The 23,710-nt window shown below is 37.2% G+C and overlaps 1 protein-coding gene and 1 long non-coding RNA gene across 2 annotated transcripts; both read right to left on the bottom strand.

Annotated features, from left to right (window-relative positions):
* Positions 1 to 1,704: 1,704 nt before the first annotated feature.
* Positions 1,705 to 2,493, bottom strand: LOC148855445 (uncharacterized). The gene is made up of 2 exons (XR_016112226.1): positions 2,162 to 2,493; positions 1,705 to 2,027 (listed from the first exon to the last, which is right to left on the bottom strand). It is a non-coding gene; the product is annotated as an uncharacterized LOC148855445 (long non-coding RNA).
* Positions 2,494 to 9,383: 6,890 nt separating this feature from the next.
* Positions 9,384 to 13,363, bottom strand: HSP101 (heat shock protein 101). Its single transcript, XM_088985960.1, has 7 exons — positions 13,147 to 13,363; positions 11,662 to 12,849; positions 11,351 to 11,532; positions 10,625 to 11,247; positions 10,251 to 10,530; positions 9,951 to 10,148; positions 9,384 to 9,861 (listed from the first exon to the last, which is right to left on the bottom strand). The coding sequence occupies exons 2-7, from the start codon at positions 12,812 to 12,814 to the stop codon at positions 9,565 to 9,567; spliced, it is 2,733 nt and encodes a 910-aa protein (XP_088842086.1). The 5' UTR covers positions 12,815 to 12,849; positions 13,147 to 13,363; the 3' UTR covers positions 9,384 to 9,564.
* Positions 13,364 to 23,710: the final 10,347 nt, after the last annotated feature.

Raw genomic sequence — 23,710 nt, 5'->3', positions numbered from 1 at the left:
TATTAAGAGATAAGCCTTATCCTCTTAAGAAGATAGGTGCTCCATACCCATTTCCAAACCCAGTTTCGCCCCATGTCACATGACAACTTAAGGTTTCATGTGACAACTTAATTAATCATATTAATTATGGGCTTTAGGCCCATTAGCTATAAGGCTCACGACCCAAGAGTGTTGCATGGCCAACTTAGGCCTGATTTGTATGGTATGGGACCCCACAATGACTTCACATAAGTTCACATGGGTTCGGCCCAACCTCTGTAAAAAGGCATAGCCGAATTCATTGCTAAACACAGTGAACCCTTGAGCACATCACTATGGGCTCAAAATAGGCCCAACATTTACACTTAAATGATCATTGAATTCAACCATCCTATGAAGACTTAAGGATAATAGATTTAAGTAAGATAAAGTCATAAGGTAATTAGCATTGTAATGATCTCTTACACTTAACCTCTCGGCCCATAATGATTAAACACTGCCCAACTAGGAAAGACCTCTCCCCTGGCTACAAGGTGCATTGTCACACTCTTTGCTCGGATGTATCATGAGAATTAAAACCTTTTGCAAACTTTTTTTCATAAAACATATATATATATATATATCATCTAAATATATTTTGCAAAACCAAATCTCAAACACAATTGAAATCCACTGCTGGCAGTTTAGGTTTTCCATCAGAGAGAGTGTAAACCCTATCATTCACTTTGTCCGACAAAGGGGTCGATCCTTTTATTATGATCATTCACTCAGATTCTCAGACTGCCCTAACATACACAGGTTTTGACCCTCAATACATCTCACTTTATTGGCATATCAAAGACATTCCAATCTGACACCTAGTGCAGTACCATAATCAAGTCTAGGGGTTATGTGTAAATTTCCAGTTTTGTCTATCAGTCTCCAAGGTCCAGGGCATAACTATAAAATGGTCTGGGTTCAATGTTTCAACCAAACACACACTGCATGTGCTTTGGGTCTAACCCTAGCAGCTGAAACAAGATACCCCAGCTTTTTTGGCAGCACATCATTGTCAGCCTTGGCAGGATAAACTCCCAAAGTCTATCAAATGGCTGAGAACATTCTAAACTAACACAAATCTCATAAGTGTCCAGTTTAAGGGATAATTTCACAAAAACATATTAATATCAGCATGAAACAATAATGTTCTTTTATTCATTTACAATAAATGTATATGTACATCAATTTGATTGGTGCTAAAAGCATACATTGTCTAGCATACATAAAATCCCGATGTATTTTGTTGTTGCTCTTACCTTTTATAGGTCTCATTGTCTTTCAATAGAGTGCTTGGCAGAGGTCTAATTGGTCTGAATTGTTAGAGTAAACATAAGATACTCGTTCATATCATCTAACAAGCAGTCCTCAAAGTGTAACTACCAAGGAAACTCAAAAAGAAATCCATCCATTATGTTATGGGTGAACCATTCAAGGTGGAGCTGAATCAAATGATATAGCCCAAATCTTATTTCTCACTCTATTTCTAACACCTCAAATCTCTAACGATCTACAAACATATTCACATCCGTAAAAATTATTCTATTATAAACATCTTACAAAAACAACAGTCCTCCATAGCATCAGTTCTTGGTTAGATTTGTTGCTAAACAGGATATGCCAATCAGAGAACAAATAGAAGCCTTAAAACTCTATCACGACATTTATAGTTAGAACATGGTGGTGAAGTTTGTGACTACCAGATATGATTTAACGATATGAGTTTCCAAATAAACGCTTGAAAACCCAAGCCCTGCGGCACAAGAGTAGAGAAAAAGATAAGAGAAGGGGAAAAAAGGAAGAATAATCTCTCAAACCAGTCTCAAATTTTCACAACCATATGTGTTCTCTAAGCAGAGCCAAAAGCCAACAAAATCCACAAATCTACCCACCAGACAGAAAACTAATCCAAATTGTTCAGAGTTGCGGTTGAACAGCTAAAACAAGAAAAATAGAGCAAGGGCCTTGCATGAAAGAAAAGGAGCTTTTCTTCAAAGCATTGAGCATATAACCTGGGAAGTGAAAAGGCAGAGTTGAAGATGAAGATCCATAGACAAATAAATAATAAGTGAAAAAGCATAGTGGAAAGAATTAAAGAAACAAGAGGAAGTGTGGGCTTTAAATTAACAATAACAATAAGCTTTACCTAAGAACACTTCCACCTCCCGTATCTCACTTACTCCACTTTGTCCAACATTAGGGTCGCTCTCCATGCTAATGGTGGCTTTGTTACTAGTAATCTCTCAATCTCTCTTTGGTTTTCTTGCAAGTGCACTCCCTCTGATTTTCCCGCTGGTGTCATTTATTGGGTTCTTACAGGTGCAACAGGGTCTGAAACAAGCAGCGATTGGCATCATTTATCGAGATAAAATTGGGCAGCACCACCATGCCATGATACGTAATGGAGGCGAGGTGATACTCTCCGTTGGGGCCATGGAAGTCCGCAAACTTCTGCTACAGCGATGGCGGTGACACCCAGTCTTCACCGTTCAGCTTCAACCAATATATTTTGGGAAAATATTAAACCAATATGAAAAGGGTAAAATGGTGCTAAGTTATGCTTAAAGGATATTTCAGATATATTGAAAATTTTAAGTCATCACATGTCATCACGTGACTGACAAACCTAACGGAGTACAAACAACAAGGATGGAATTGACAGTTTTTAAAAGTTTGGATACTGTAGTAACACATTTTAAAGTTCGAATACTAACTTCACATTACCCCAAAGTTTAGGATACTAAAGTAAAATTTTCCAGAAAAAATAACAACTGGTAACAGTTTCATAAGAGATGAAAGATGAATGCTGCTAAAAATATTAATTTATAGTGGTAATCGATTAAAATTACCACTATAAACTAGTGACAACTACTATAGTGAAAACTCGGAAATGAATGAGGTTCTCTTTTTCTCCTCCATTTCCTCCTCCCATCCTCTCTATATTCTTTCTCACTCCCTTCCTGCGCCCTCTCTACCTCTCTCTCTCTCTTTGCTTCTCCCCACAAAAGAAGTCAAGACAGTCCTCTTCGTATCCAAGGATATAAAGTGCTTTCTTCTTTGTTTGCCTATAAAAATTAAAATCCCAGTTTCTTCTTCATCTCTTTTTTACGTTTCATAGTTATAGAGAACATATTGTAGTAGAGAGAGGGGGATTATAGATGCTTGGCAAGTGGTAAAAATCGATGCTCAATAACCGTAGTAGTAGCACATGTAGGAAGGGGAATGCAATGGCTCTTCATCATTCTTCTACAAAAGTTGTTCGATGAGTCTAGCCAGAATTAGGAGAACGATTAGTTTCAAATGCATTTTCTTTTTAATTCTTACTATTGGTGTTTTCTTTTCTTATGTACTATGGATCCCTCCTTTTAATCCGTTGAAATCTGTTGTTGATGCCTATGTTGCACCTAACCTCAATGGTACATATGCTTGTCTCCTGCCCCTTGTTCTCTGCTTAGTAGTTGGTGCATATTTTTGTTAGAACTCATTCAACCAAGAGTTCATAGTGGAGTAATGTCTAGAGCTAGCTGCTGAAATAGCAAGTTGTTTTTAGAAGCCCACATGAGAGAGGGAGTGCATGGTTTCAGATTTAAGGTTTGTAAAACAGAGGTTGATGGAGCCTCTGGTTTCCTAAACCATGAAGGAAGGCCCCTAACTAGGTGGTTTGGACTCTATAAATAGAACCCCATACACACGCACTAGCCATCCATCGGTTGAGAGAAACCATGACTAGAGAGAAGAGTCTCCCTTGTGCTCTGTTTCCGGTATTGTAGTTCAACAAGGATAACACTGTTCTCTGGTTTGGTTTCTTGTAGAGAAGAGTAGAGGAGAAAGATGACAAAGCCAAAGAGGTGTTTCTAAAGGTCTCTAACACTAGAATAGAGCCATGAACACTAGCTTTAAATCAATAGCTCAAGGTCAGTGGTTCTTCATTTCAGTTCATTTCTAGAACATGGAGTGCTCCTATGATGCTTCTTTTATGTTTAGAAGTCATCTTTCTAGTTGACAATGTTTTTTCTAAAATTATTGATCCAATTTTTTTTTTCTAAAATTAGGGCCTTTGATCTTCTAAGGGATATGGATATGCATTATTTTATCTTTTTTTTTTCTAGGTTTTGGTGCTGAGTTTTACTAATACAACTTATACATGGAATTGATTTGCATAGTAGAAAATTGTTGGGTTGCTTATTGGTTCCCTGTTAATACAATTTGTGGCTATTTGTTAAGTTTATTCTTCTTGGGAGTGTAACCAATAATAGTAATAAATGATTAAAATTATGAATTGTCTAGTTGGAAATTGATTCAAATGTCATTAAGGGCATTTTTCCTGGTAAGTAATTTTCTGAATCATATACTAGTTTTATTACTGCAAAGCTATTATGCATGATCTTGTTTTGAGCTAATAAAGATGATCTAATTCGTCCTCACATTTTCTATTTTTGGTACATTGGCAAGAATTATATATGGTGGTTGCAATATTCCTGGCTGGTGTAATACTAGTCATTTTATAGTAGTTTTAGCACATTCATTTTATCATCATATATACTGCAATAGGCTTACAACAAATTGAATCTTCAAACTGTAGTCAATCTAGATATGGTGCAGAAATTCTATGCTAGTGGAAAATTGTTTACGGTTGCCAATAGTGGTGAAACTAGACCATATATAAATTTAGATTGTTTCTTTTAGGCATGGCTAGAATGCAATGCAAACAAGGCTTTGGAACTAGTTGATGCAAATATATTGGGCTCATGTGCCTGGATTGTTCAGACAATGCATTATAAGGATTTATGGGCTTTGTAGCTCAGATATATCTAGATTCTAAAAAAACACTTCTATCCACTATGTTAAACCCTTGTTCAAATTGTCAATTTTTTAAACCTGAAGAGTGGTTAGTTTCTTATAACCTGTCATCCCTGGGTATCCCTCATTTGAGGAAGAAAACTAACATGGTAACTCAATGCAAATGCCCAAAAATGAATAGAATTTTGAGAGAAGCAAAGCAATCAAGTCTTGTGCTAAAGGAAGGTATTAACCAAAAGGACTAGAGTTTTAGTTACTAAATCCTAGTTGTTGATTCCAGGAAATATATTGAATATTATATGAATCTCCTTCTCTGAATTCAGAAGACATGATTAGAGAATTAGTGTTCTTGAATCTTACTTTTAAGGAAGATTTTTGTTTCTGAAGGATTAAATGAAAATTATTAAACATTAGTTGTCTTCTCTCTTTGGTCATGATTGATTTTTGCATCGAAAGACGAATCATCCTAATGATACTAGTAAGTGCATTACTTTGCTTAATGGTTGCTTGTATTCATTTTATATATTGTGATAATCAATCTTGATGCATAATTGATCAACTACTGTATATTGCTGGTCAAGTAATCACCCAATTTCCTCCTCCTCCTATACATCATCCATAAATGGTCTATGGGCACAATAAATTTTACAATAGTATGTTCTGTAACATGAATTTAAGTTCTTTAGGTAATAGTGGTTTAACAATTTGTTTAACTGAGGCCTTGGAAGCACTACTAATTTTGTCAATTGACTTTCTAGATTTACCTTGAGAACTAAAGAGGTAGTTCCATGCATTAAGCACAATTCCCCTTGATTTGTTTTGGATTAAGAACCTTCTTTGTTGGAGTTCTTTAGGTCAAGCTTTTCATACTGCTTTGCTCTTTTGATTGGTGGGGGTAATGGGCGTAGTTGCTATTTATTTCTTTTTTGTGCTTGGTGTAGATAAAATTCATTGATAATACAGATGTGATTGGAATTGATCATCAAATTGCACATCTTGGATTTGAGTTGCCTTCAACATTTGTTATAGTGGTTTCCAAGGTAAATTGCTTACGTTTTGAGAACCTTTGCTCTTTCTCTCTCTCTCATACATGTATGTATGTATGCATGTATGTATTATTACTTCGATTCTTATTCTTAAATTATCTTTCTCTAGCTAATAGATGTTAAAAAAAAAATACTTGTTGGTGCTTTACTAATTGAAGTAACCACTTGATGATTAGATTGTAGTGAGTCACTGATTCAGTCTCCTGACTACGAGAGGACAGATCAGGTCAGGTAAGCTGCCACCTTTTTTTACAAGCATCTCTTTAGTCAGATACTTCTCTTATACCACCATCCACACACACAAAAAAAAAAAAAAATTTATTGGGGCTATTATAACCCCAAATGGCTTAAGATGAAACTGATTGGATCATTCGGACCATATTTTCCTTCCATACATTGCAGCCATAGGTCCTCTATGGTTTTGCTGTATCCCACCCATTTGTAGTCAGACCTTATTTTCCTACAACTAAATTTCTCTGTAGGTCATAGGTCGTTAGGTTTTTCATCTAAAATTCTAATCCTATGAAAAGCTTCTATTGAACATGTCATTGATGGTTACTATTTTCTATAGGGATGGATACAATGTCTTCAATACATTCTACATGCAAGTAAGTAGCTGATTTGATAAGAGGAAGTGACATAATGTTACGGTTCTGCTAATAAATAAAAATGATGCATTAGTACACCTTGTTTGGATTATTCTTAATAAATCATTCTAGGTCTCAACATCTGGGGTTATTGAGCAAATTATTATTATTAGCTTAAATTTCTTATTCAACTTCAAATGGTAACTGAACTCTTCATTCTAAAGAACGCATGTGGATGCACTCTGTTTCTAACCTGGTACCCTACAAATGGAAGTTTGTTTAAGGTATTCATTCAAAATAAATTTGTATGATTCAGGTATATGACCCTCTCTCTCTCTCTCAAAAAAAAATGTAGTATCTTGCAAACTGATATAACTTTAGTATGTTCATTCTTTTTCTAACTTCCATTTATGAGGAAATATCATGTACTGCAATATTTTAAAAATTATATTGCATTACTTTATTATGGCAGAAAATTTTGTTGGAGGAGCAAGTGGAGAAAGATGGACCTGAATTTGTGCTGCTGAGGGATTTCCCTCAACAACAGTTGCTATTTATGATTTTACTTGTTTCACAGCTTGCAACTGCACATCTGGTAAGTGGTAATGTGCCTTTTCAATGTGAAATGCTGATTTTGAATGTTCCTCATTTACCCATACCCCTATAGTTGTTAGGGGTGAGCAAGAAAAACTGAAAAACCAAACCAAATCAAACGAAAAATCCAATTAACTGAACTATTTGGTTCGGTTTTGGTTCAATATTTAAAAAAAACCAAAGGTATTGGTTTGGTTTCGGTTAACCAATATAAAAAACTGGTGGTTAACTCCAACTTGTATACATATATTTCTATATATTTGATATATATTTTTGTATATTATATATTTCATATATAATAAATTAATAAATATGCATTGCATATGGGGGTGAGCAAAAAATCAAAAAATCGAATCGACCGAAAAAAATCGATTAACCTAACCGGTTGGTTTGGTGTTTTTAAAAAACCGAATGTACTAGTTCGGTTTTGGTTAACCAATATAAAAAATTGGCGGTTAACTGAACTGACTGGTATACATATATTTCTATATATTTTGTATATATTTATGTATATTATATGTATTATATATATTTTATATATTATAAATTAATAAATATGTATTATATATAAATAGATATTTATAATATATTATATATTATGTATTATTTAAAATATAATATTATATATATTTATAATATTTATTATATGTTTATATATTTTTCTAATATATATTGTAAAAACTAAAAACCATAAAAAATGACGAATCGAATTGACGGTTAACCGAACCGATCAACTGGTTAATCGATTGGTTTTGGTTCGGTTCCGGTTATTGGTTTTCCAAAAATCAGTACTACCAGTTCAGTTCAACAAAACGCCCCAGGGTTTAATTAATCGAACCATGAGCACACCTAATTGCATATAATATATATATATATCTATTTATAATATATAATATATTATTTTATTTATTTAAAATATAATATTATATATATTTATAGTTTTTATTATATATTTATGTATTTTTTATAATATATATGGTAAGTATAAAAAAAAAAGTAAAAAAACCGGTGAACTAAACCGATAGTTACCTGAACTGGTAAGCTTAGGGTTGGTTTCGGTTACCAGTTTTTCAGATACCGATAATACTAGTTCGGTTTAAAAAATAAGCCACCGAACCGTGAGCACTCCTAGTAGTTGTAATGTGAATAAATTATATGACGAACCTGTAGTCATTCATAATTGCAGCAATGAGATCTTGATATGGTGGCTTTGTCTAATCTAAAGCTGAAATTTCTTCATGAAAAGGTTAACACTTCAGGTTAGTTATAGAAATCATGTAGGTACTTGTTCCAAGCTGGCCTTGCTTTGACTTTATTCCTCCGAGTATGACCCTTCAATTGAGAATTCCTACTAGAGAAAGTGTAGCTGTCAGGACTCTTTGAGCATGTTGAACCATGGATTCTCCATATTTCTTTCTGTTTTAATGCCAAATTCAGAATAATGCAATTAATTGGTATAACTTATTTTACATTTTCACTTCCCTTTTTCTTGTTCATTTCAAACATAAATACTCCATTACAACTTCCCAAGTTTTGGGTGTTATACAAACATAATAATTCATTCAATTTTTATGTAGATTTGAGTACAAAACTGGAGCTGGGACAGTGTTGCAGAGACTATACTCAAACCTCCCAAACATTCAAATGGGTCTTGTTGAGGACAAGAGGAGTTGGACTGTTGAGGTTGATAGAGCCTTCTCTTGATTTGATAATAAAAAGAGAACAAGAGAAAAATGAAAAATGTGGTTCACATATACAGAATGTAAAGGTTAACATGGTTGTCTTTTACTTTTATTGCTGGGCTCCACCTGAGGAAGGTATTTCAAAGTTTAACTTAGATGGTAGTTTTACTAGAAACTCAGAACAGCTTTTGGTTTTATTATCAGAAACAGTTTAAACTTATGTTGGGGAGCTGTGAGTGGTCCTTGTTCTGCTGCTACCCCTCTTTGATTGCTGAGGCAAAAGCCCTTTTGAATGCTGTTTCTCAAAACTTAGAATGGTTTTTGAATTTGATTCCTTGGTGCTGGTGAAAAGTCTTGATGGACTTCATTTGTAGAGATATTAAATCCTTAAGTTTTAACAGGTTGTTCAAGCTTCAGTGGGTTTCGCTGAAGTTAATAGAGCTGCTCATGAAGTTGATGTGGCTGGCTTAAGTTCTGGTTTTACTTCCCGTGATGCTCTGCCTTGTTGGCTTGCTAAGAGTCTGCTGCTTCGTGTAGTCTCTGCTTAAGTGCTAGTAGTTTTGGTAATTGCATGTGTGGTTATAGTAGTGCGTTGTTCCCCTGTAGTCTGGGATCTCGTTTGTCTTTTTTTTTTAGTAAGATCATTTTGTTACCAAAAATTCCAAAACCAATTAACACTTTTTTTTATACAATTCTATTCAGACAGCATCAGAAATTCAAAAACATCCCAAGTCGGAAGTTTCATGATCAAAGCAGTCAAAACAAAGACAACCAAAACATGACAGAAAACCCTCTCCTGTAAATCCAGAGAGTGGGTCTAGTAGGTTTCACTGTCCAACTTTAGTCCTCCATCTCTTCATCCTCATCAATCTCTTCTATCTTCATCTTCTTCACCGCTTGAGCAGCATCATTCCTAATCTCATTGGGGATCTGAATCAATATATCTGACTTCTGTCCAGTTCTTGCATTCACCAATCCTCCATTCCTCTCCACACGATAAATGAGCTCCTTTCCTCCAGGCCCAGCATCAATATAGACAGTGGAGTTCTCATCTATCTCTTCCCTTATGAGCATTTTAGATAGCTCTGTCACAACTTTCTTCTCTAGCCACCTTCTTATCGGCCTTGCTCCATACACCTGAACACAGCAAAGACATTAGCGTGAGACTTCTTCCAACAAAGACAAACGCAAACAAATGCACTATCCTTGAAGACTAGTTTACTTACTGGATCGTAGCTAGCAGCTAGAACAATATCCAAAGCAGAATCAGACACGGCCAGAGCAACACCCCTCTCGGCAAGGCGGCTTGCTACATCCCTCATTTGGAGCCTAGCAACTTTCCTTAGTTGCTCATGAGAAAGAGGATCAAAGACCACAATCTCATCTAGTCGATTGAGCAGCTCTGGCCTGAAATGTCTTCTAACCTGCAACTCATCAAAATAGGAAAATTGGTCACAATATGTCCCAACTCCCGTCAAAAGTTCATGCATTACAAAAAAGCAAGCAACGTGGTTCTCAATTCTTACCTCCTGCATGACTCTCTCCCTAGCACCCTGCATTGTACATTTGCCCATGAGTCCTGCAAGGAGATGCTCTGCTCCAAGATTTGAAGTCATAATGATCACTGTGTTGGTGAAGTCCACAGTGCGCCCTTGGCCATCAGTCAGTCTACCATCGTCAAGAACCTGAAGGAGGGTGTTGAAGACAGAGATGTGCGCTTTCTCGACTTCATCAAATAATATGACACTGTAAGGTCTCCGCCTCACAGCCTCAGTGAGCTGCCCGCCTTCCTCATGTCCAACATACCTGAAAATCCCAACTTAAATGTGAGGAACAAAGACTCATTTGCTGGAGAACAGGCGTAATATCAATATAATTTAGAAAAAAAAAAAAAACTTACCCAGGAGGAGCGCCAATCAATCTGGCAACAGAATGTTGCTCCATGTACTCTGACATGTCAATCCTCACAATCAGGTTCTCATCATCAAAGAGTTGCTCGGCAAGTGCCTTGGCAAGCTCAGTCTTACCAACACCAGTTGGACCCAAGAAGAGAAATGAACCAGTTGGTTGCTGTGGTCGACCCAAACCAGCTCTGGACCTTAAAACAGCCTCTGCAACAGCACTCACAGCTTGGTCCTGTCCCACAACTCTCTTGTGCAGCCTCTCAGGCAGCCCTACCAGCCTCTCCTTCTCATTTTGTCCAAGCCTGGTGACAGGTATGCCTGTCCATCGGCTCACCACTTCTGCAATCTGGTCAGGTCCAACTGTTTCAGTAAGCATTAGATTCTCATCAGTGCTCCCCTCAAGCTTGGCAATTGCAGACTCTATTTCTTGAATGGCACCATATCTCAGGTCTGCCACTCTAGCCAGGTCCATTCTTCTCTCAGCCTCTTGTAAACTGATCATAAGCTCCTCACGCCTTTGCTTCAATCTACGCATCTCATCTACCCTCTCCTTTTCCTTTCGATATTTCATTACCAGTGGTTGTAATTTATCCCTCAAATCATCCAACTCTTTCCGGACCTGATGCAGTAACAAATGAGTCAGCAGTCGAAGTATTGAAAGAAGTGAACATTCAAATAACAAATACCAGACCAGATATTATCATAATTTATGTTTTACTCACCTCAACAAGACGGGCTTTGCTTGCTTTGTCCTTCTCTTTCTCAAGAGCGTGCATCTCAACTTCCAACTGAATTCTCTTTCTTTCAAGGTTATCAATCTCTTCAGGTTGGCTATCAAGCTGGACTCTCACATTTGCACAAGCTTCATCAACCAGATCAATTGCCTTATCGGGTAGATGACGGCCTAAACAGAGCAAAAGATACATTAATTAAAACCCCAATTTGAAACCAAATTTATAAACCAAAATCTCAAAAAACAAATTTGAATTTAATCCCCAAAACCACTCATCAACCACAAGAGCTTGTTACATACCAGTAATGTAGCGACTAGAGAGCTGAGCAGCAACCACAAGAGCTCTGTCTTGAATTCGAACACCATGGTGGCCTTCATACCTCTCTTTCAATCCTCGAAGGATGCTGATTGTGTCTGCAACACTGGGCTCTGCAACATAAACTTGCTGGAATCGTCTCTCAAAAGCAGCATCCTTCTCAACATATTTCCTGTACTCTTCAAGGGTAGTTGCACCTATGCATCTCAGCTGGCCTCTGGCAAGCATTGGCTTGAACAAATTAGCTGCATCCATGGAACCCTCAGTTCGACCAGCTCCAAGAACCAGATGGATCTCATCAATGAAGAGAATTACTTTCCCTTCAGCCTCTTCGACCTCTTTCAATACAGATTTCAACCTCTCCTCAAATTCTCCTCTGTATTTGGCTCCAGCCACAAGGGCACCCATATCCAAAGCAATAAGTCTCACATCTAAAAGGTTGCTTGGGACATCTCCTCTGACGATTCTCTGAGCCAGTCCTTCCACCACAGCGGTCTTACCCACACCAGGTTCTCCAATCAAAACTGGATTGTTCTTTGTTCTTCTAGAGAGAATTCTTATCACTCTTCGAATCTCTTCGTCTCTACCAATGACTGGGTCTAGCTTCCCAGCCTGTTCAACAAGGTCACGACCATAAGTCTTCAATGCCTGAAAATTGGTGTCGCCGGAAGCACTTTCAACCTTCCTTCCTTCCTTCCCTCGAAGCTTCTCAACCTCTGATTTCACTCTTGCCGCACTAACCCCAGCCTCCTTGAGGAGATCTCCGATTTGGGAATCCTCAAGAAGACCAAGAATCAACTGATCAACGGCAAGATGAGTATCGCCGCGAGATTTCTGCGACGATTGGGCTCGCCTGATTACCTTAATCAAAGAAGTGCTTGCAGGGATTTCATCCGGGGCAGGATGCTGAGATGGAATTTTCCTCATGGCTTGATTGAGGACTCGTTCAAATGAGTTGGCGGCCTCATCTCCACAACCAGCATTGGCGACTGCTTGCCGGAGGATGCCATTTGGGTCAGTTATCAATGTGATGGCCATGTGAATTGGAGTAAACTGTGCATGGCCAGAGTTCATTGCCAGTTCATGAGCCCCGGCAATGGCCTCGTTTGTTTTGTGAGTGAACTTGTCAGGATTCATTGTTGCTTCTTCTTGTCACAGATGAAATTAAAAACCTGCAAAATCAGAAATGGATTTAGACAAAAACGAAAAATCGAATATTTTGGATTGTTCAAATCGAAATAAGCAACAGAAACACGCAGAGATGGAGAAAAAGAATAAGAATATATAGATTGTTGGAAAAAGAACAGAGAGTAGTGGAACAAATTGAACTATGAGCTTTAAAAAAAAAAAAAAAAAAAAAAGAAACAACCAAGAATTGAAGGCAACATTACAATTCATTTGCCCGGTGTTGAAAATTCATTCAAGAAAAGATGAAGTATCAAGAGAACAAACTGATAGAAGAATCATACCCTCAAACCAAACTGATATTTCCGAACCCTTGTTCCCGGTTCTCGATCAGGAAAATGAGACTTCAAAATTCAACTGGCGAAAATGAAGTAATGTATATGCGAACTTGATGCTCTTCTCTTGTTTTGGCTTTCGTTTCTTCGTTCTGTTCTGATTCTGTGAAGAGTAAGGGGAGTCCTTTTTGTTGAGGGAAGAGAGACCTCTGGAAGGGAAGATGGCGATTCAAATCGTCTACAGTTGTACTCGTAATAATGATCCAATCACAATGGACCACGTCGGCTTCTTATTCGAAATAGTTATAAAGAGGACAACGTGGCCTATTATGATTTGCCCAGTCTCCTCCGGTTCCCGTAGAGGATTCGGAATCAGTGGAGCCTGGAACCTACTAGAGATTTCCGGTGATCGCATGCTCGAAGAATCCAGAGACATTTTCAGGTATGCTGCAGTTGACGCGTGTGTACTTTCAATGAAACATCTCCATAACGATTAAACTTTATTTACTTTTTTGCCCCTCTAAGAAAGAGAGTTATTGAATTGGCAGAGCGTTCATGGGCGGGTTTATCGGATGGAACCGAACCGATTGAACTAATTTTGGCGGTTCCGAACCTTCCGGTTCTCTGCTTTGGGTCCCATCCAATTTATTAGATCGGTTTTTGTTAAAAATAAGGTCCCGTTTGGTTCACAGGAATAGGGTCTGGAATCGGAATCTGAATGGGTTATTTCGATTCCAACTGTTCGGTTGGGCAGAATTAGAATCTCATTCTCATTTATGATGGAATGGCATTCCCCCATTTGAAGGAATGACCATTCCCTGTCCCTCCCTTGGGAATGAAATTTCATTCATGTTGATTTTAATTCTCATTACCATTCTTGTCTGAATCAAATAGACTATGGGAATGAACCATTCTGATTCCAATTCCGAAGGATTCCGATTCTGACTATGAACCAAACAGACCCTAAGTGTTTATCAAATAAGTGCCTTTGATAAAAAAGTGTTTCTTTCAATCGGGGTAGTATACATATTTTAAAAAGGGCAAATTTTTTAAACTACCCCTACTGTTTAGCTAATTGACTAGCTCTACCCTTGTCTTAATATCCGTTAATGTTCCATCGAAATCTATACACATGTGAGACCACGTGACGTATAAATTTTCTTTAAAACCCAATTTTGTCTTCGTCCCTCTCTCTTCTTCTTCATTGTCCCTATCATCGGCGTCAACTACTTTGAACCACTCCCCAATGGTTGTAGGTGGTTGTTCAATCATTGTTTTGGTCTCAGGCAATGTTCAAAATATTGTAATGTATCGGTTGATACATATTGTTTTGACAAGAATCTAATATGCGGAATGTGTATAAATCATTTGTTCAATTTCTCATTAGTGTTGTTTATTTAAGTCTAATTTCTCTTTCATTAATTAACCAATTACTCTAAGGCAAATTTAAATTTGAATTTGAATTTTAGCGCCTCATTCAAATTCTCTCATTAATTCCTATAATTAATGATCCCCTATCATTAATTTCGTTTTGTTAGTGTAAAAACTTCAAATTTTAGCTTTGAACCTTAGTCACTTGATTTTAACAACCACAAGTCCACCAATGAGCCACGCATATTTGTTTGCTATGGTTATATGTATTTTTAATAGTAAGTAAATTTTCACTTTTCTTAATGAGTGACAAGTTTTTATTAATAAATGCTAGAATTAATTATTAAAATTTATATACTAATAAATATTAAGATTAATTATATTGGTTTTTGAAAATTGACATTGACATTTTAATTTTTGTACATTTTAGTTATTCCATCATTTTTCTCGATATGTTACACTTCATATAAACCATTAAATTATGGTATTTTACATTTAAATGACTTATTTACAATCATATAAAATATGTAAATATAGTTAGCGATATATTTTAAAGATTTATTTGAATTTTTTACCATATTTATGCGTATCTTGATTTTTCATTCGTATCCAAAGAGTATCTCAATACGTCTCTTAAATTTGTCTTTCTGATACACCTTGCGTTTTCGATACTTTGAACCTTGATATCAGGTAAGGAGTTTCTTCTGCTTTCTCCCTGCCCTTAGACACCCTTCACATTCACCAGAAAGTAAAGTAATTGACCCTTTGTCCCCAAATCCTATCTCCTTGTAGGTTTTTCGTTTCCCGCACTAGTAGCTTCAATGGGCATAAACTATGGCTAGATTGTGAACAATTTCCTATCTCTGGAAAATGTTCTTCCACTGCTCCAATCGATCGGCATCAATAAAGTGAAGCTTTACTTTTCTTCAAAGATTGTCCATCGGATTTTTCTGGCCTCAAGTTCCAGAGGAGGTGGAGGATTGGTAGTTGTCTGCAACTATGTTATGCAATTTTCAGAGACTAGAAGCTTCAGAGTAGGTACGAAGGAATGGGGGGAGAGGGAGAGGGAGAGAGAGAACGAGAGTTGTGCCCATATAGCTTCAAAGTAGGTATGGGAGTTGTTCCTGTTGTTTTCGTACTACGAGCCTCTGCATGACTAGGGCGAGAGGGAGAGAGAGAGAGCCGCTGGAATCCCTGAAGAGATGTCGATAACCACTGCAGTGTTGTAGAGGGAGAACAAGAGCTTTTGGATCTTTACAGAGTTGGATTTTTTGAGTTAGAAGTGTTGTTTAGGACATGGATTCAAATGGGTGAGGGTTTTCTTTGATTTTATTTTTCAAATGCCATTTTGTTATGATAGTTCGAACGACCGTTTGTCTTTGAGAAGCACATATGAAAGCACAATGATTGTAGATCGTAGATCTTCACGGCTATTGGTGGTTAATGACGACTAAGTGATTGTTACAGTTAACTTTTACATATGTATTGGAGTCAAATAGGCGCCGGTCTAAAGTGGGATTGCTACCGGAATCTCGCTAAATCTCATCTCTAATGAAGTGGGATTTCTGATTTTGATCTAACGAAGTGGGCAGCCATCAGTGACGCCGTGATGGAGATTGATGAACATGGGATCCCCTACATTCAAAGAGAGAAGATCGGTTTGATGGATTTGATGAAGGCCAGTCTAAGATGGTGCTTGAAAGTTGCAATTGTCATCGTCACCTATGACAATGGTGGTGCTTGATCTCTATTTTTGGGCGTTAAAACAAGGGATAAAAAGGTAAATTTAGCTTTAGTATTAAGTTTGAATTAAAGGGTAAAATGGACATTTCAACCTTTCCATCCATATTTAACGATGCTTGTAAGACTTAGTCAATTGTCGGAAACAGTAAGGGTAGTGTTAGACAATTTTCAAATAGTAAGGGTACACTTAGCCAATTCGCTAAACCATAAGGGTAGTTTAGGAAATTTACCCTTTTAAAAATTAGGGTTTCTAGCTATAAAGGGCAACTTTTTGCCCTTAATATCAATAAAAATAATATTTTTTATATAATAACCGAAATAAGATATCTTTTTTGAAAAATGTCAAATAAGGGCATTCGTCTTCCTCCTCAGTAAACTTGAGCTGAGCGAGTGATGTTTGCCGTCAATAACTCATGGCGAACCCTTCTTTGTTAATGTTTATAGAGAATCCACAAATCACTCTGTCTTTTCCCTCAAATAAGCCATGAGCTCGTGTTGCTCGTAATGGCGAACCCTTCTCTGTTAACGTTTACAGAGAATTCGTAAATCACTGTCTTTGCCCTCAAATAAGCCATGAGTTCGTCTTACTTGTCATCATGAACCTAACCCTTTATAGAGCTCAATGAAAGCTCCTCTGATCATTTTCTTGGCATGATGTAGCTTCTTTTTATTGATTTTTGACTTATTATTTCCTTCTGGTCCACCTTTCTTAGACCGGTTAATCAAATCATCCCAAACCAAGTAAGTGATCGCTGAGAGGGTACGACTTGGCGTCGTTAGTGAGATGTTTATCTTCACATTCTTTCCTTGGCAATTGATCACACGACCTGAAAGGGTTCTCATCTTCTTCCTCTCTTTTCATCCTAATTGATTTTCCAATCTCATTTGATCTTGGAGATTCTAAGAATTGCACTTCATTTCTTTCAAACTCAACGTCTCAGCCGTGGAGTTGTCTTGAAGATGTTCCTACTCTGTCATGTCCTTAACAGACTCATCGTCTTCAGTCAAGAGATAGAAAAGAGAAGAGATTATTGAATACATGAATCCAATAAAGCCATGGATGTACAGAGTTTGAATTTGAAATATATATAACATACCACATGAGATTGTGCTTGAGATGGAGGGATCCTCTTTCGAGTCCTCAACAGAGTTTTCTTTATTTCTTGTTGTTTGAGAGTGGCTTTGAGCTCGATGAGAATTTCCATCTGTTTCTTCAGTGACTCTCCTCTCTTTATGAATTGTAGACCATAGCCAAAGGACTTACACAGAGGCTGAGGAAGACTATTAATAGTGACATTGCCCTTATTTGATATTTTCCCAAAAAGAAAGATACCCTGTTTTGGTTATTATATAAAAATAGTATTCTTTTGTTGATATTAAGGGCAAAAAGTTGCCCTTATTTGCTATTAACCCTAAAAATTACACGACAAGTCAAAACGGATAAAAAAGCAATAAGTGCTTAAAAAAATAAGCACCATTCAAAACCGGCTTATTATTTCCATGAATAAGCGCTTATTAGGGTTTTTACTCAAGAAACACTTATTAGTTAAATAGTGCTTGAAGTAAGTGGTTATTTACTCAAGAAACACTTAATACTCAAGAAGCACTTATTCCAACAAGTCTTTATTGGTGTGATCCTTGCCTGAAGTAAGTGGTTATTTAAGTAGTGCTTAAAAATAAGCACTCTCAAACATTGGCTTATTATTTTAACCTATTATATCAAAGCTTATAATTAAGAAAGTAGCGTAATGTTTTTTTTTAAGTAACTAATCTTTATTTTAATAATTTGTTATGACAATAATTTAGTAATATATAATTTTGGATTAATTATATTAATAATTTTAACAAATTAATAAAGTACTACTAATTACTTAATAAAATACTTATTTTTTCCATATTATCTGTTAGTGCTACATTTTCTTCACTTATGTTACAATTTTTTGTAAATAGTAGTTAAATATTTTAAATACTTAAGCATTAGTAAATATATAAAATTGAGTTCTTTAATAATCCTTGGAGGGGGGGGGGGCTAAAATACCAAACTTACTTACATCCCCTCTCTCTCTATAATTATTTAATATCTTGGTAATAGTGTGCAACTTTATTAATGACAATGATTGGCATTTTATATTTTTAAAACTAAAGAAAATAAGAAAAATACAAAAAATGAGAAAATAGATAAATACCACTGGTGAAAGGAGAGCCATGCTGGCATGACATGTCTTGTTATATATATAATGATCCCACATCTCCCTATGAATAAGAAAAATGAGATATTCCTAATGTGCAACTATAATGTCCAATAGGTAGAGATGTAGGAACAACTTGTAGGTAGCAGACCCAAGCCCAATTAATGATACATGAAGATCTAGTTTTTAGTTTGTAATTTTTGTTATATTTTATGTTTAAAAGGGTGTATTTCATATTGTTTATGGGATAATTTTAATTAAAAACACTAGTTTTATCAACATATAAATGGTCCAATATTCACTGTCACAAGGTTATTTTATCAAAAATGAAGTTCAAAGTTTTTTATTATCATAGGTAGTCAGTCATATATAGATGTCAAATTTAATTGGACTAACCGGGACTCAATTATCCCAATTGATAATTAATTCAGTTTTAGGTTTGTTTTATAATAATTGGTTAAGGATTGGTCCCCCATGTCCTGAACCAAACTCGACCCATTGCCCATTGAAAACTGAGAAGCAATGAACCAGGTTAAATTTTTTCAACCTATTGGGTACTAGATTTATTATTAGACCAAGTGGGTTAGTGTTGGTTGGTTGCCAAGAATAGGGGTGTAATCTAGTCAAGTCTAGCTGAACTTCAACATGTCTTGGCTCAGTTCGAATAAAATACTATTGGGTTTGATTTCGAGTTCAAGTTTGATTCAAACTCTATTTTTCGATTTGATTAATTATTTTATTAACTTGAGTTCAGCTTGAAATCTCGAAAATGAATATATATTTTTTATTTTTATAAACATATATATATATATATATATGATAAATTTTTGTAATACATAATATATTCTTATATTATATATAGAATAATATAAAAATATACTTTCATAACTAATTGAGCTTACCTTGAGATTTGAACGTGTTTAGAATCAAACTTGAATCGAGTTTAGTCAAACATGAGACTGAACTATTCAATTAGAGCTTAATTCAATTGCACCCCTATCCAAGGATGAATTCATATTAGACTCCAAGTACGAGTCAATAGTAAATGGGGTGGCAAATGGATGGATTGGGTTACCTTACATGTGGGCTCAAAACCAACCCATCCATTGCCTGTGTTGATTTTGGTTTGCATGAATAGGGGTCTTGAATCGGAATGGGCTATTCTGATTCCAACTGTTTGATTGGAAGTAATTGGAATCCCATTCTCATTCTTGCTAGAATGCCATTCTCCCATATGAGGGAATGGCCATTCCCTGCCCCTCCCTTGGGAATGGAATCCCATTTCTACTGATTTTAATTCCCATTCCCATTTCTGTCTGAACCAAACAGACAATGGAAATGGACCGAACCGGATTAGACATCAACCTAGAAAAGGGAGAAGCCCTACCTTGGCAAAAGGACCATCATCAGAAAAGTGGGCCTTGTTGGATGAGGCCGATTGCCACCAAACACTAAAGAAGCAATTTGTTACAGTTGAGGAGGTTCATGCCATGATAGGGTAGCTCAAGAACCAGCTCACGGATGGTATCAGCTCTACATCCTCACTATACTCAAAAGAATTGTACATCAAACCTTACTCTTACAAGTATAAGGTGCTATAATTTCCTTGCTTCATTAGCGAAGGAGGCAACCCCAAAGAGCATGTAAGATGCTTCATGGATATGTTAGGATAATATTGGTTTGACGCCAAATTTTTTTTGAAAGAATTTGGCAAATCTCTGGATCACAAAACTTACACCTAATATTGCAAGCTACGACCCGATACTATTGAGACCTGGGACGACATTGTGAACCTATTCTATGGAAGATTCTATGAGCTAAAAGAGGAGTGCAATATTGTTTACCTAGGAGGAATGGAACAAGGTAAGGATGAGGGAGTTAATGAGTTTATCCCCACATTCCACACTAAGAGCTTGGACCTCAAGCATGTGCTAGGGAAAGATGAGCGCATGCTAGTTCAATTGTGCCTCAACGACATTGCAACTGAATATCAAGTCCACTTGGGGAACTTAAAATTGATAATTTCTTTGATTCGAACTCATTTTTTAGGCACACCACCTTGCCATTACCAAACTAAAAGAAAGAGTGAAGCACCATCGACAAAAAAGGCCACTGGGGCTGGAAGCAAGAAGAAAGAGAAGCAGTACCAAAGGGATATCACACTAGTGATCCCCCTATCCTAGACCACCAATGGTATTACTACCTAGCCTAGCAGTATCAAAGGGATATCACACTAAGAAGATATCTCTGGTTTTTATGAGGTGGTCCCGATGACTAAGGGTTGAATATGAATGGTGATCCCCAAGGCTAATGTGCTCATGATGGCTTAAACATCTGACCCGTTATGATGACTAAGCAGATGATGAGGCTCCTTTGTTGCACGAACTAAATTATCTTTAGGGTTTGTTGGTGCTAGGGACTCGAAAGATTATGGAGTAGGAGAATTGGCATTAGGCGTACCCTCCTTGATTAGTGGATCGAGGCTAGTAGAGGGAATAGAAACAATGCCGACAACTAGAGTCTAGGTAGGGAAATCAATGGAAGGAGCTTCGAGTTGACCTACAAGAGGCACAGTAGTAAGAGTGGTTACCACCGGATGATCATTTGGCAAAAGGATTCGAAGTAAAAAAGGGTTAACCTAGTGGCTATAGCCAAAGTGGCAGATAAGTTAGCGGAGCATAACTCCTCGAACATCTGAGGATGAGGATTGGGTAAATAAGCTACATGAAATAATGGGTCGACTTTAGATTCATCGATGAATCCAAACTAAGAGTATAAGGAAGGGAGAGATGAACTTGAGGATGGTGTGATGATCACAGAAAGATTTGTAGGACGAAGGCAGGCTAAACAACATACCGCCACATCAGGGGCCTTGTGCTTCTAAACAAGGTGTAGATCTTGTGAGACTCGAGAGCGAAATGAGACATTAGAGGTAGAGATATCCCAATAATGATTCTCAGATGAAGAAGAAGAAGATGCAAAGCTAATATGCTCAAATTCATGGGCAAAGTAGCAACAAAGAAAACTTGTTGGAGACCTTGTTGCCTAGTCGCCTGATGACTTTGACCATTTTCTCTTCTTTAGAAGCCTTTGAGTGTAAAATAGAGAAAACCTAAGGCCCCAAGCATCTCATAGTGTAACATGAGCTGACAATTTGAGCAATCAAATCCTTGAAAGACTCTTGGAGATGGTTGGAGGACTTGATGGTGGTAGGGCCAGAGGTGTAAGGAGGAAGAGTTTCATTGTGGGTAAGTTTTACAAGGTCAATAAGAGGAGGAATTTCATCCTAAACCCCCACAATTGTTTCTCCTAAAACAAGAAAGAACACATCAGAATTCGCCAATCAGTGGATGAGTTAAAAGGAATAGCCCATGGAACCAAGACAAAGGAGAAAGGACTTTTACCTAGGATGAGCTTCTATCATCACTAGCGTCCCTTGGAGAGTGGGAGTTCACTCCTACAGGAATCATCTTGATACCAGCCCAAAGAGTTAGAGTGGTGAGTCTAAGATAAGTTGTAACCTGTGTGGAAGAATGCCACCAAGGGCTGAACTTGCCACCAAAACTAATGCTAGTTAGAGGAAACCCCTCCAAAACGTTTAGAATCGACAAAATAGAAGTCTTGTGGGAGCACAACCAGATTGGAAGAGACATTGACCACAAAGGCATGGAAGCCCTTAAAAGTCAAGGGCTCTCGAAGAGAGGATGGGTCAGCAGGATGGCCTTGATCATATCTGAGCTAACAAGTCATGCGGTTTGGCGAATATAGTCCAGTGGTAGCACTAGAGTCTACCATGTCTGAAGGCAACAGATATTGGACATGGCATAGACAGGTGTTAGATAGGAGTTCCAAATTCGGAGGAGTAAGTTGGAGAGCACATGCATCCACCTCTTGGAGCACCTTTGTCACCAAGACTTTAAGTAGCCTTATCCCATTTGGGTCTCAAATGTAAGAACTAAAAGCTCTTGTAGGAATCAAACTCAAGGTCTATAAGAGCAAGAAAAGCATAAGGGCTGCTCCAGCCTAGCCCTAGAATCTGACTGTTTTAGTCAACAAGGTTATCCTCATCAGGGTGAGGGTGTCGTCCCCACATCCAACCAATAGATGAAGCAAGCAAAGTTTTGTCTATACACCTTCTTCTCGCCTCGCCCCTCCAGAATGATGTTGTTTGCCAACTAACTAAGTCATTTAGCCCAACCTTGACTTGTTTCTTGTCCTTCATGATCATAATCAAAAGGGGGGCGGAGGGCGTCTAGCATGCCCGCTGAAGAAAGGGCTTCCCTATGTACCTCGTTTGAGGCCCCATCCAACATACTAATCACCTAGTCCTCATAGTATTGAGAAGGGTCAAAAGAAGAGTGGAACTCAACCATGGAGGGATTTATGGTTCCGACAAAAAGTTGGAGGCAGGGACAATCTTTGATGATAATCAATGAGGTAGAATCAACCTCTGAATATATAAACAGGCAGGAGAGTTGGTCATAAAGGCCACATATGTAGAAAAAGGAAGATCAAAACCCATTTGGCTCCGAAAGCAGCACCGCAACTTTGTTTGAGGATTTATCGAGAAGGGAGTCACCTTCACCATGGGAAAATTTCCTTTTGCTGGCAATTTTTCTATAGGAAGAGAAGCAATGAAGGGGTCAGTATGGGTAGAGTTTGTTGTTATACATATATATGTCGTGAAGTTTTCTTGTGTCTATGTATGATCAGGTACCAACAATTTCTGTATTAGTTTTGTGAACTAGATATATAGTAGCATAATGCAATGAATCTTACAGCATAGTCAGTACTTGGTAGTAATTATTTTATGAATATTAGAAGTTTCAATAAATTTTAGCTTGTCAATTGTCGTAAACTCTAATAATAATATGGGATTGAATACTTGTATTTTTATCCTTGTCCGTACCTGGTCATCTTATCTTTCAATTGTGAGGATTCCCGTTGAAATCTGTTACTTGGGAGTCGATGGATGTATATTGTTCATTTATTGTAGTGTTGTTGTTGTTGTGTGTTTTTGGCAACTAAAGTACTATTTCAAGTATCTGTTGTTTTTAAACAACCTACTATAGGTTACTATTATTTCAATTGTAGGACAATGCAAACAACAGTAGGAGTATTCAGTGGTGGGGGCTATGTGGATGGAGTTGTTGCTCCTCCACTTATGGTGGCAAATGCTGGAAACAGTGATTGTTCTGCTATTTCAAGTTTGAATTGCCCTCCTTTTTAGTAGTGGAGCTTTGTCGAGAACATCTGGTATGTTGATCACA

This window comes from Nelumbo lutea, chromosome 4 (genome assembly GCF_056320005.1).
Source record: "Nelumbo lutea isolate HS-2025 chromosome 4, American lotus-T2T, whole genome shotgun sequence".
NCBI lineage: Eukaryota > Viridiplantae > Streptophyta > Magnoliopsida > Proteales > Nelumbonaceae > Nelumbo > Nelumbo lutea.
Note: the sequence above shows the minus strand (reverse complement) of the source record. Positions and strands in the feature narration are given on the sequence as shown.